Here is a 13,354-nt window from a genome sequence, read left to right as displayed (position 1 = left end):
GTTGCTGGCTCGGTCCGGGGAGGGGACACAAAGCTCTTACAAGAGCTATTAGCAGCCAGCAAAAAATTAATAACCAGGAAGTGTCAAATCCAACTCCACCAACACTTGATTGGTTTAAGGTGGTTTTTGAAATATAAGACCAGCTCTGAATTGGTGTATCTCCCATGTACTGTACAATGTCAGGTCGACCATCTACTTCATAATTTATACCTAATGTACTTTATGTAAATAAGTTAAACGTGCTGGATTATGTAAACACTGTCAAGCACCGAGATCACTTTTTGTTACCTGAATGTAAAACAAAAGGACTAAGGAAAAGTCTTTTTTTTCCGACTAAATAATATCAATGCACTTTATTGTAACAAGTCCTTTTTTTTTCAATAAAAATATAATAAAAAAAGTATAAATTACTGTCAAAGTGAAGTTCATAAATGAGTTTATTTTTAAAGTTTGCTACAATTTAAATGAGCCGGACACCAAAGAAAGTTTGGTCAGTTGAAGTCTTGTGCAGTGATTTATTTTGTCTGTGTCACCGTAAACGTCACCCTGACGTCTGACTTCTGGTGTTCATGGAGGTTGGAGGACATCTAATGGTCAAATGTAGTCAGTGAAGCTTTGGCAGAAAACAGTATGAGAAAAAGCAACAACACACAGTGGATTACATTATCCACTTACATGTAACCACATAACAAACATTACAATCACCTCTTGGTAGAGATGATTGTAAGAGCATTCTGTTTTCTGTAGTTTGAACTATCAAGACAAGATACTGAAGCAGAAAGAACAGAGCATTCACCTCCACCCACCCATAACGGGTCATGTTTAGTCATGTTTGGTCTTTACATCTTACTGTGAGCTGTTTTATATTCTTTGACCTCTGAGGACTCTATGAGAGAACACACTACACAACTAGAGAAGTAGAGAATTGTTACAATCTTGTGTCTTTGTCTCTCTGGAGCCGTTAATTTGAAAAATCCTGTCAGTCACTAGAATTTTAACGCGATAGCATTTTCCAAGATGGCCGCCTCTTCCAACAGAGGAAACAGCTATTCTGCTGCAAACTTCAAGAAACTTCAAGAAAAAAGTAAGAAATAGTAAGAAACTAACAGATGTTAAAAAATACTATTGGATTAGATATTCAGGTGGTGCAGTAGCACTGTTGCCTCACAGTGTGCAGTGCTCTTAATGGTATTTGAACATTAGTGTGGTGGTTAGAATTTCATCCAGGCCAGGGCCTTTCTGCACGGAGTTGGTATGTTGGTGTGGGTTCTCTCAGGATACTCCGGCTTCCTCCCACAGTCGAAAAACGTGAAGTGAGTGGGGTCAGGTTAGTTGGTGATTCTAAGCTGCTCATAGGGGTGAATGTGAGTGTGAGTGGTTCTCTCTCTCTCTGTGTTTGCCCTGCAACAGACTGTTGTAGTTCCTACCGTCATTTAGACAATTCCAGTAATATAGCTACTGTGTTCTTGTTAATGATAAACTACAAATTTACCTCAAATTACTAAAATATCTATACTTAAGTACGAGAACTGATTCTAGAACATGTGGAGCAGGGAAATTATTTTACTGCTATTGTTAAATAATTATCAACAGTACCATTGCATTAAGAATATAATCTGTAGTTTATATTGCATTCAGAGGTTTAAACAGTGTGTGTCTTTCAGAAAGACTAAGTTGCAGGCTGACAGGAAGTTGCAGAGAGTTTGCAGAAGTGAAAGCAAAGTCTAGGTTATTCAAAAGATTCTGTTATACGTTTATATTCTTTTATTAAGCTTTTAGTAGAGGTTCTTGATTAAAACATTTATTTTAAGTAGATGATATATCCATAGTTTCAGTTCGATTATTACATATACGAGAGTGGTTTCTGTCTCTCTGTCTGGTTAGAGGTCAGGAGCTAGTCAGCGAGGTGAAACAGGGTGCAATTGTGGTTAGCACACAGACACAGACACACACACTCAGTTAGAGAGAATCATTTATAGATGAAAGTTTAATTATGTTTTGCTTGGGGTTGCAAAAAGCAGTTTGTCGCCGAACTGCTGCTGAGGTGTCAAGATGACAAGCGAGCATCCGGCAGTGACAGGAAGTACCTGTTATGAAGATAGAAGACAATTGTTCTTTTAAATTGTGTCAAAAGTCGTTGTGGTTTTGATATTGACGTATGTGTATATATCCTGTCTGTGACGCATGAAGGGGCGTCAGTAAATCAAACCCTGATGCTATAAAAATCTGTGTATGCTTTGAGGAAGTCGAAGATCAATTGCTGTCTGTAGCGATCTTCCCACGTGTGTATTAAAATCATTGTTTGACCAAGAGCTTCTGGACCATGGTGGTTTGTACTCTCCTTCCTCAATTTTTGAACCTTAACAAACATAAATATCTGCTATCGAAAGAATCGATCATTATAGAAATTCTGTTTGGACTAATATTCAAACTTATTTCCAGTTTATTTTGTTTTCTTTAAACCACAGGGATGGCTGTTTTCTAGTCTTTACCATTGGATTATGTTATTTTATTCACTGATCAGGACTCATACACACTTTGTACATGGTGTACTCCTTTTAATCTATTTTATCTAAAGTTATCTTTCTTTATAGCTTATTTTATTTTCTAACTGTTATCAATTAATTTTTTGTAATGTTTTACTCATTCAAATTTGTAATTAATTTATTTGATTTGTGTTGTTAATTATATGTCAGTTATTGAAGTATGTCATTTCTTTTATTAGCTTTTTAATCATCTTTGAAACACTTTGTTCAATAGAGTTTGATTTAAGCAGCTGCAGCTGCCTTGGTTGCTTTACATCTGCTGCCTTGCAAACCGTAGCCTTTCATGCAGTTTCTGACTGGAGGTTTCTTCCTGTTAAAAGGGAGTTTTTCCTTCCCACTGTCATCAAAGTGCTTGTTCATAGGGGCTCATAATTGTTGGGTTTTTCTCTGTATGTATTATAGGGTCTACCTTACTATATAAAGCGCCTTGAAGTGGTTGTTGTTACAATTTGACACTGTTTAAATAAATGAGGGAGTAAAAGATCCATAAAACAAATATATGTTACTGCAGATGAACTGCAATGCACTTTTGACTAAAGTGCATTTTGATTGAATGTAAAGCAAAGCCCACAACACTGTACTGTAAACGGTGTGCTACAAAATATCTATAAAAAGTTTTACAATAAATGATATCTCTATCTATGAGTAAAGGAAAGGATGGTAAAACCCCCAAACAAGCAACAGACACTACGAAAGCTGAAAATGGAAAACCAACAGTGAGTTCATTGGAGCTGGGATCGGATGGTGAAGCATCTCCTGCAGTCAAAGCTGTGTCATTTTGACCACACAGACTCGCTGCTTAATGACAGGGAGAAACACCACACACACAGGAAGTCAGTGTCCAAAAAAACAGCACTGTCATTATCTCCCCAAACTGGAGATGACTAAGCTAATAACAGCTATCAGAGGAGGAGGGGTGGGACTCTGTTTGAGCAAGAAGCAGCAGAAAAGTGAAAAGACAAGAAAGTAGCATTTGATGATACATCTATGAGATATGTATATTAATACTCAAGACTTTTTGTCCAAAGACAAAGCAATAGTGAATATTCTCTACAGAATAAAAACACTTTAATCCGAGCCTGTTAATACAGTTTACTTTTAAGGCACAAAAAGACAACACCTGATACTGACGGTGAAGGAATGATCAAAGTTCACAACTGGGCCCCAAAAACAAGACACCCACACCTTTCAAAGCTATAATCGCTGCTTGTGCTTTGAATTGCCTTAGTTTATGCTAATCCCTAATAGTGACCACCTGCTTGGCAGACTACCACCATTTTCCGTTTAGCATCTGGTTGGTTGTAGTCCTGACTGGACTGTAATTTTTGCCATTGATAGAAGGCATTAAACTGCCATGTTTCCACCCCTTGTTCTTGAAGTGAAAATTGTGGTTGTGAACCCTGAACACTTGGTGAAACATTAAAGCTAAGCAGGTTTGCTTTGCTAAGCTACACAACTGTAAGATAATTACAATCTTTGGGGCTTAAGGCCTGAGAGGAATTTTATGTTTAACTATTTCAGGGGGGAAATAAAAGTGCCTTTTGTGCATCAGTTTGTATACTGCAACATTATGGTAGCAACAGTACAAACCTAGATCTGAGCAGCTCAGTTTATCATGAGAGCATGCATAAAACTGAACAAACAGGAGGTTTTAACAATAGCCAGGGACTGCAGCTCTGTGCACTTTATTAATTTCAGAAAATCTGATGCCATGCCAGAACGAACTGCAGGTGAGGCCAGAACCTGAGGAGAGAAAAATAAATGGAGTTTTTATAGCTTCTTAGAAACAAAACAAATACAAATAAAAGACAACCATTCAGAAATACCTATTGCTAACATCTGTTGTAGATGGGTGCCTGTTGCTGTGGCCACCTGTAGAGATTTCTTAATGAAACTGGAATGGGTCTGAAACTTCTTGGGTCAGCCAAGTCCCACATGCCAGATTTGGTTTGCAGCACACCTCCACTTGGAGAGTTGGCTTCACTGCCCTGGAGCTTGCTGGCCTCGTAGCGTGGCTGCTGGGGGAAAGGCCAAGGCTGGGCCTGGGGCTTGCTGGCCTCGTAGCGTGGCTGCTGGGGGAAAGGCCGAGGCTGGGCCTGGGGCTTGCTGGCCTCGTAGCGTGGCTGCTGGGGCGTTGGCCGAGGCTGGGCCTGGGGCTTGCTGGCCTCGTAGCGTGGCTGCTGGGGGAAAGACCGAGGCTGAAACTTACTGGACTCGTCGCCCAACTGTTCACGCTCGGGTTGTACCTGGACATGGAGCTTGCTGGCCTCGTAGCGTGGCTGCTGGGGGAAAGGCCAAGGCTGGGCCTGGGGCTTGCTGGCCTCGTAGCGTGGCTGCTGGGGGAAAGGCCGAGGCTGGGCCTGGGGCTTGCTGGCCTCGTAGCGTGGCTGCTGGGGGAAAGGCCGAGGCTGGGCCTGGGGCTTGCTGGCCTCGTAGCGTGGCTGCTGGGGCGTTGGCCGAGGCTGGGCCTGGGGCTTGCTGGCCTCGTAGCGTGGCTGCTGGGGGAAAGGCCGGGCCTGGGGCTTGCTGGCCTCGTAGCGTGGCTGCTGGGGGAAAGGCCGGGCCTGGGGCTTGCTGGCCTCGTAGCGTGGCTGCTGGGGGAAAGGCCGGGCCTGGGGCTTGCTGGCCTCGTAGCGTGGCTGCTGGGGGAAAGGCCGGGCCTGGGGCTTGCTGGCCTCGTAGCGTGGCTGCTGGGGCAGCGGGCGAGGCTGGGGCCGAGACTGAAACATACTGGACTCATCGCTAAACTGTTCTTGCTTGTCGTGTGGCTGGGTCTGGTGCTCATTACTTGGCCGCTGGGGCACAGAACGCATCTCAATTGGATAACTTGAGACGATTCCTGCGTCAATCCAGTTTCTTTTCTGGGATGGTGCCAAACCCCACATGGCATCCTTGGACTGGAGGGCACCATCAGTATCACCCTGGTAATATGATGGTTTGTGGGGTTGTGATGAGCCAGATCTGTAGCTAGACATGCTTTCTTGTTGAAGGTAACCATTTAATGGCCTACCAGAGGAAGCACCAGCACCACCAGGCAGACCTGCAGCAGTGGGGTAAGAACTCTCAGGTGACCCATTTTCAGGCCCATAAACACCCAGAGAGCTTCGGGGTTGTGCATAGCTCTTATGTCTGGAGACAAGATACTGATTGTGTGGAAAATCCTCAGGCTTCCCAAAATAAGGCTTAATGACACTGGAGTAGCTCCTCCTGTAAGTAAGAGCTGCAAAGAGAAAATTAAATCGACAGTGCTCTAACAGGTTAGTGATTGCATAATGTAGTTTGCACACATCAATACTCACCCTCAGCATGCTTGCTGAAGGCCAACAGTGAGAGCAACAACACCCTGGAAATACAATGTGTGTTAAACAAAGTCAGCATATCAACAGATTTGCTAAAATGGAACAAAACAAGTTTACCTCACACAAGGTCCAGAGGCCATCTTTCAGAAAGCACAACCCAGCAGCCTGCAGAGCACGCACTGTTGCTTGCAAACAAACAACAGGTTGAGAACCAATCATATAGCACTAATTTGAATCAGGCGGGAGAGATTAGCAGAGGCCCTTCCATCCACCTCAGCAGCTGTTTGGAATTAAACTAATTAGCCAGCGTAGTTTGTAGACTACTTACAGGATCAGCTGACCAAAGTGATGACAGAACTTTAGCCCCTGTGTCTAATTGTTGAGACACCCAACCACGAGTTTTTGGATGCCACCTAAATCCAATAGAGTTTACATTCAAATTTGTGGTGCATAATGACTTTAAACTGACATGTCTTCACACCAAGGTACCCCATTCCTTATTGGTCTATTATCTTAAAATGGGTGTTAAATTATGAAATATACTAAAATAAACCTAGTGATGAAAATTCAAGACTTTGGTTTCTAGAGGCTTTATGATATTTTATCATAAAAAACCACATGCTGTCCCTTTTTCCCACTACATGGTTGTAGAAATGTTGTTAGCATTATATTTTTGTTTAGTCTTACCAATAAAATGTAGATAGGAAGGAGTTTTCTGCAGGTTCACATTTGAAAGGAGACTCCACTCAGGCAAGTCTGCTGGACCAGACGGAGTGAGTCCCCACGTCCTCAAGGCCTGTGCCCCCCAGCTTTGTGGAGTCTTCCATCAAGTGTTCATGCTGAGTCTGAGTCTGAGTCTGAGGGTCCCGGTGTTGTGGAAGACATCATGCCTCATCCCTGCACCAAAGACGCCACGTCCCAGTGACCTCAGGATTACAGACCTGTCGCACTGACCTCCCACATCATGAAGACCCTGGAAAGGCTCATCCTGGACCAGCCGGCGAGCACTGTGAGGGTCATGTTTTTTGACTTTTCCAGTGCTTTCAACACCATCAGGCCGACCCTCCTGGGTGATAAGTTAGCAGCGATGCAGGTGGATGCTTCTCTGGTGTCCTGGATTGTTGATTACCTGACAGGAAGACCACAATATGTACGTCTCCCACAGTGTGTGTCTGACAAGGTGATTAGCAACACAGGGGCACCACAGGGGACTGTCCTCTCCCCCTTCCTCTTCACCCTCTACACCACAGACTTCAGCCACTGCACAGAGATCTGCCATCTTCAGAAGTTTTCTGATGACTCTGCGGTGGTTGGATGCATCAGCAGGGATGATGAGACAGAGTACCGGGCTGTGGTCGACTCCTTTGTCACGTGGTGTGAGCAGAATCATCTGCAGCTCAATGTGGCAAAGACCAAGGAACTGATCGTGGACTTCAGGAAGACCAGGAAACACTTGACCCCTGTTTCAATCCAGGGGGTCAGTGTTGACATTGTGGAGGACTATAAATACCTTGGAGTACACATTGACAATAAACTGGACTGGGCTAAAAACACCACAGCACTTTACAGGAAGGGCCAGAGTCGTCTCTATTTTTTGAGGCGACTGAGGTCCTTCAACATCTGCCAGAAAATGCTGAGGATTTTCTATGAGTCTGTTGTGGTCAGTGCGATCCTTTATGCTGCTGCATGCTGGGGGACTCAAAAAACTGATCCGCAAGGCCAGTAATGTTGTAGGAATGGAGCAGGACTCTCCTAAGGTGGTGTCGGAGAGGTGGATGCTGTCCAAGATAAAGACAATGTTGGATAATTCTTCCCACCCACTGCATGACATGCTGGTCAGTCACAGGAGCTCGTTCAGTGAGAGACTGAGATTACCGAAAAGCACCACTGAACGACACAGGAAATCATTCCTGCCTGTGGCTCCCTGTACAACTCATCCACTTAACACACTGTTTACTGCAACAGCTACAGCCTTCTTGCACATGTTCTTCTTTCTTATTCAGTTTCTGATGGGTGCAGAGAGATTTATTATAAACAAATAAACCTTAAACCTGTCTGGGGTAAAGCAGACACAACACGGCATCATGGTTCACTGAGCTCATTTTATGTGAACAAGTTCTGGTAGATGTGGAGATTTGTTAGGGTAAATGAAGCCAAATATAATAGGAGAAAAGATGTCCTGGGTATGTAGAAGTTTTTAAAATTGTTTCACAGTACAGGCCTCTAAGACTTTATACTAACTCAGCGTAAGAGGCACATCCTCTGATTAGTTTCAGGATAGAAGGCTTTAATATAAACTTAAATCTAGAGCATCAGTTTGGAGGGACAGCATATGAAAGGTATATTTTCAAAGTAATAAACAGGACTGTTTCCTGTTATGTGATATTTAATAATCTAAGGTGGTCCTTGTTGCCAGATTGATGTTTTTCAGTAAAAAGACTTCAGGAGTCCTGCCGGTCGTCTGTGACTCCTGTGGTTTATGTTCAGAAAGACACTACTGACAAAACGTAAATCATTTTTATTAAATCTCTTCTATCTTTGCTACTTTCACAGTAATGTCATGCAAACAGTGATTTAGTCACATTACGCAGAATCAGCATGCGTTGGAAAAAGCAACATTATAATAATTCAAAGCAGATAGATATGTTTTACTTATCTACAGTAGAGTAATGTCATTATGGCAAGATCCACATTTAATGCAAAATATTTTCAAATAAAGAAAGATATTTACAGTTATGGAAATATGACCCAGTTAATAAAAACACAACACCATTTATCAACATGCCTGCAAAAACTGGGATCAGACGAGAAACCACAGGTGAAGAAAGAAAAGGGACGAGTTAAGACAATCAGCAGGATACAAAGAAGACGGCAAGTAAAAGAGATCAGCAGAGGAAGGAAGGATATACACTTCTTTGAATGTTTCCAGGGTCAGTTAGCTGAGCTTAAGGCCGAGGCAGAGAGCCAGCTCATTCTTTTGGATCTTTCCGTCTCCATTGATGTCACAGTGACCCATCAGGGCTTTCCTGAACTTATCCAGGTCTGTCCCACTGATGCTGGGCTGCAGAAAGAATTTATAGCTGTGAAAGTCTTAGTGGATTTAAATGCTTCAAATAAAAGTCTCTACAGGTTATTAAAACAAAGACAGGTTTATTTAAAGAAAGTACCAACCCTACTCTGTAAGGGTTTTTTTAATGTTACAGAATAACTGCATTTTTGTGAGTGATATCAAAAATCATACAACAACAGAAACATTTAAACAGCACTAAACAAAAACACTGCTGTCGGGATCGTAAGAGTAAGAGTTATACCTTCACCAGCTCCATCATATCTTTGACAAATCCATCCACCTCAGGGCCCTCCAGTGCACCCGTCTTACTCTACACACACGTGGCATAATATTATTTTATCATCAAGAATAACTGCGTGTCAGAACTTCAAAGGTTTTCTTTCTCTATTCACATTTTTAAAGCTACATGAAAAATGTGCTTTGCGTGAACCAGTCCTGCTCTCTGGTTGTACTATTTACAAAACAACAAAAGAATTCAAGCCCAATGAGAAAGAGATGATTATTAAAGTGGGCAAAATTCCACTTACAACATCATAGTGAGCGAATATCTTCTCAAAGTCCCTCTTTCTGTCTTCCTGACTGCAAGCCTGAGAGCAGAATGTTGCACTGAATATGAATAAATGAACATCCAAACTGAGTATGGAAGGTTAAATATGATTCAGTCACAGTGGCTTTGTTGTTAGGTGCAGTTTATCCACTTTACACTACAAGTCAGCATCTTCACACTTACATCCATCTTAAACTTCAGCAGGAAATTTTCTTTTAAGGCCAAAATTCTGGAGAAAAGAAACAGATTTTTGTCAAATAGAAATATGATAGAATCCAATAAATATTTTCAATCCCTCAAAGGCTTTTGTGAGTGATTCTATCGGGATGCAAGGACAAAAAAAAGAAAATATTTTAAAGCAGAACAATAGAAAATGAAAACAAAGTAGAAAAACATGTAAAAACATCATAAAGAGACTCAAAACCGTGACAAGCAAGGTCACAAAAACAAAAGAACACAGAGAGGCCGATCGATCAAAACAAAGAAAATGACCGATAAAGTGACAGGGGTGCCACCAAGGGGGGGCAGGGGCCATCCCCCCCAAAATGTGCTGGCCCCCTCAGTGCTGCTTATACAGTTTTTGTCATCTGTAGTGTGTCATGTAGTATGTCCCTCACGATTTCCCATCCTCACCCCCTCCCCTGTGTCACCCCCATGAAAAAGTACTGCAGGCGTTGCTGCAAAAAGGGTGTAAAAACACTCGTTGGTGCCAGAAAGTGAAACAATTCGAACAGTACCTGGCCAGGTCATTGAGATCCAGTCTGCCATCTTTGTTTTTGTCAAACATTTTCATCTAGAGGGGGGAAAAAAACCCCGTCAGAGTGAAGATGAGCCAAACTTGTTGCCCCCCAAATCCCAACCTCACTGCCCGTTACCATGGTGTCAGTGTACTCCTCCAATTTTTTGGGGGTGATGGTCTTCCCATGTTGGAGGAACAAGTCTTGAAGAAACCCCTGAAGAAAGACACAAGAAAGACGCGTCTGCCACAGAGAAACTCCACCAAATGTCCTTTTTCATTTTAATTAAGCCCCAATAACGATCTAATCTGGGTTCACACAATAAGCAAATCGCTGATTTTTGGGGATCTGAAATCATTTCACCACCTCCGAAAGCTGTGTCTGCTTTTAAGATATTTCCTCAGATTTGAACAGTCACCTTGAGTTCAACAGCTGAGATGTAGCCACTGCTGTCTGTGTCATAGTTTCTCCAAATCTGCAAAAAGAAAAAAAGGAATAATCCTAAAAATAAACCATTAACATGAAATTACAGTTCGTCTTTGTGCCGAAGGTTGAGCCACACCGACAACAGTCTAACCTACAGGTCTCCCCTTCAAGGTCCTTTCCTTGTTCAGCTTTGGACCTCTTCCAGCACGTTGCACTTTTTAGATCATTCAGTGGATGCACAGTGGATCTCTACAAGTGTGTGAAACTTCACGTAAATGTTGTGGAAGATTGCAAAGTCACAGGAAGCCAAATGTGAACAGTAGGGCAGATGGTGAGCAAACATCATGCTGGTGGGCCCAGAACTTTCCATCGATGGTTTCCAACTCTCTTGGTGAGGAATTTTCCTCATTTTCCTATTTAAGGAAAGATGGTTAGCTGGAGGTGAAGCAGAGAACGGGAGGAGGATGGTGTCAGCGAGAAGCCTGCTGAAACTAAGTTTAAAGTAACTGAAGCAATGTCCAAGGAGGAAACCAGAGAAGGTGGAGCTTCCCGACGTGTTTTTACCAAAGTGTCCATGGTTAAAAATAAAGAAAGAAATCCAGGTTCTCCTCTGTTACGACTCAAAAGCTGCAACATAAATATGGAGACTAATACCAGAATTTCACAAAGAAGAGGTTTTAATTTAAATTACATAATAAGCCTCCCTCAGGTGTGCCTTTATCCACACCTCACCAACTGCTGCCAACAGCTGAACACTCTCGCCCTACAAAGAGATTAGGGGCTGCAGAGCGGTGTCATTCGTAATGATTGATAAGACAGGGAATATTGATTGTCTATTAAATTAAAAGGTTAACGCCTTTACAGTTTCATTTAGTATTTTGTTTTATTTGCATGCATTATCTATGTAATTATAATTCTGAGCATTTTGTGACTCATGGTGTTTCAGAAATGTGCACATAAATACCAAAAGGAAACAAAACTGTTGATATTGATTAATCTCTGATTTGTGAAATGCTCTTCCACACTGTTACTCATTAAATACCCATCCTCCTCCTCCTCCTCCATTCCTCATCGCTCCATTATTTGTTGACCTTTGACCCTCACCCTCATAAACTCCACACTGTTGTCCAGCGGCGTCTCTCTGCGGAACAGAAGCAGGAAGTTCTCCTCCTCTGGCAGCATCAGTGTGGCCAGCTGAAAAGGTGACAGAAGAATCTGTTGTTGAGTCTAATTTCTTCTTCTTTTTTGTAATGTATGTCTTTTTTGTACAGGAGTGAATATGCTTGTTGGTTGCTGACAGAACACATCGAAGGCTGACCTCGTACCTCTTGGATCTGCAGACGTCCGTCAGCCCCGATGTCACACGCAGGCATGAACTTCTCTTTCAGCCTTCTGATTTTGTCCTCAGTTATCTCCTCCTTCTGAAAACAGCATGGACGTCAGTCTGCATCTAATGAGTTTTGGGCATTTCTGGGTCCTGTTTACTTATTATTTTTTAACCTCTGGGAGTTACAGTGAAGTTTTCGAGGCCTTTAAATGTGACAGCTGACCCAGAAAAATCCAAATGCTACCAAAAAGTTACCATAGTTGTTTTAATCGTGTCTGACTTTTACAGTGCAAATGTTAAAAAAAATACAAACTGTAGTTCAGAACCTCGTTTGGCCAACAGGAAACGATTCGCTCATCGTTAACCGTTCTCACACGTGGATCTCTTACCTTCATCCCGAGTTTGTGCAACGTGTGTTTAAAGAAGGCCTCCAGCTCACTGGCTTCGATGTAGCCGTCGTCTAAGACAGAAACAAAATGATGGTTTTTCTGTCACTTACTCTCGAGTAGAACTGCTTATGTGACACTGATACAGTTTCACTTCTTTCTTCCAGCTAAACTGGTTCAGTTCTTCTGCACGAGCCGTTTTCAGAGAGCGGAATCATAACAGGATTTACTGCGACGGTTACAATCTTTCCAAACAATGTAGTTTGTTTAAAATTAATTGTTATAATTCAGATAAAAACTGAGTTTCCTCTTAAAGTCACAAAGTTGAATCTGGAACTGAAGAAAGTCTCAACAGCTTGATTAAACCCTGCACTGTTCACACGGATCATCATCATCTCACACATTCACTTCCATCAGCTACAAATCACAATCACAACAATTTATTCGTTTATTTTTGTATTTGATTGTAGTTTAGTTTTGCTTTTATTTGAATTCCATCATTATTTTCTGCTTAAGGACTTTTGCATTTCTTCGTGTCCTGTTCCATTTTATTGATTACTGTACATTATTAAGCTATTATTTTATTTAATTATTGGTCTGTTTGTTAAGCTGCTGTAACATGATCGTCCCAACTCACTGGTTTCATATCACATCAAGTTTTGCACTTTGTATTTAGAAGCAGTAGCAAACTCAAATCAATTATACAGTTTGTATGCCAGATATCTTTTTAATACGTTCATATATCTATATATATTAGTAATTTAAGGTCCATTAAAAAGCTCGCCTTCTTACCATTTATGTCAAAATGTTGCCAGATCTGTAAGAATCCTGCAGCGTCCAGTCTGTCCAGTGTGCTGTCCATGGTGCTTTAGACCAGTCTACAGGCAGGAAACAAACGTGCCCGACGTCCTCACAGAGAGACAAAGACGCTCTGTCCCCCTGAAATAAAATCTGCTCAGGCGTCGCCTGAAATCAGCCAAATGAGCATAAAGACTTGGTGGTCTGTATATATGAAG

General features: G+C 42.0%; 2 protein-coding genes across 3 annotated transcripts; both read right to left on the bottom strand.

Annotated features, from left to right (window-relative positions):
• Positions 1–4,195: 4,195 nt before the first annotated feature.
• LOC147303211 (uncharacterized) lies at positions 4,196–6,052 on the bottom strand. The gene is made up of 4 exons (XM_086280987.1): positions 5,963–6,052; positions 5,846–5,889; positions 4,373–5,766; positions 4,196–4,289 (listed from the first exon to the last, which is right to left on the bottom strand). The coding sequence occupies exons 1-3, from the start codon at positions 5,983–5,985 to the stop codon at positions 4,379–4,381; spliced, it is 1,455 nt and encodes a 484-aa protein (XP_086137113.1). The 5' UTR covers positions 5,986–6,052; the 3' UTR covers positions 4,196–4,289; positions 4,373–4,378.
• Positions 6,053–8,356: 2,304 nt separating this feature from the next.
• On the bottom strand, positions 8,357–13,349 carry LOC147303210 (secretagogin-like). 2 transcript variants are annotated; one of them, XM_086279553.1, is made up of 11 exons: positions 13,131–13,331; positions 12,342–12,412; positions 11,951–12,046; positions 11,730–11,819; positions 10,618–10,674; positions 10,338–10,415; positions 10,200–10,255; positions 9,646–9,691; positions 9,443–9,502; positions 9,157–9,225; positions 8,357–8,906 (listed from the first exon to the last, which is right to left on the bottom strand). In XM_086279553.1, the coding sequence occupies exons 1-11, from the start codon at positions 13,198–13,200 to the stop codon at positions 8,781–8,783; spliced, it is 819 nt and encodes a 272-aa protein (XP_086135679.1). In that variant the 5' UTR covers positions 13,201–13,331; the 3' UTR covers positions 8,357–8,780. The 2 variants fall into 2 exon arrangements, with proteins under 2 accessions (XP_086135679.1, XP_086135680.1); XM_086279554.1 differs by lacking the exon at positions 10,618–10,674 and having other exon boundaries at positions 13,131–13,349.
• Between the last annotated feature and the right edge of the window lie 5 nt (positions 13,350–13,354).

This window comes from Aulonocara sp. 'chitande type north' Nkhata Bay, linkage group LG22, assembly GCF_057382095.1.
Source record: "Aulonocara sp. 'chitande type north' Nkhata Bay isolate Kocher_YH1m ecotype deep benthic linkage group LG22, A_spYH_male_GT1.1, whole genome shotgun sequence".
Classification (NCBI taxonomy): domain Eukaryota; kingdom Metazoa; phylum Chordata; class Actinopteri; order Cichliformes; family Cichlidae; genus Aulonocara; species Aulonocara sp. 'chitande type north' Nkhata Bay.
This window is presented reverse-complemented; position numbering and strand designations above follow the sequence as displayed.

What these genes read in the sequence shown, in the direction of transcription:
- LOC147303211 (XM_086280987.1), bottom strand. Translation starts at nt 5,985, where the DNA reads ATGGCCTCTGGACCTTGTGTGAG. An exon ending in GCCTCTGGACCTTGTGTGAG is followed by an intron (nt 5,890 to 5,962) that starts GTAAACTTGTTT and finishes TTGTATTTCCAG; the next exon opens with GGTGTTGTTGCTCTCACTGT. An exon ending in CTTCAGCAAGCATGCTGAGG is followed by an intron (nt 5,767 to 5,845) that starts GTGAGTATTGAT and finishes TTCTCTTTGCAG; the next exon opens with CTCTTACTTACAGGAGGAGC.
- LOC147303210 (XM_086279553.1), bottom strand. Translation starts at nt 13,200, where the DNA reads ATGGACAGCACACTGGACAGACTGGACGCTGCAGGATTCTTACAGATC. An exon ending in TCTCAGCTGTTGAACTCAAG is followed by an intron (nt 10,416 to 10,617) that starts GTGACTGTTCAA and finishes GTCTTTCTTCAG; the next exon opens with GGGTTTCTTCAAGACTTGTT. An exon ending in ATATGATGGAGCTGGTGAAG is followed by an intron (nt 8,907 to 9,156) that starts GTATAACTCTTA and finishes TTCTTTCTGCAG; the next exon opens with CCCAGCATCAGTGGGACAGA.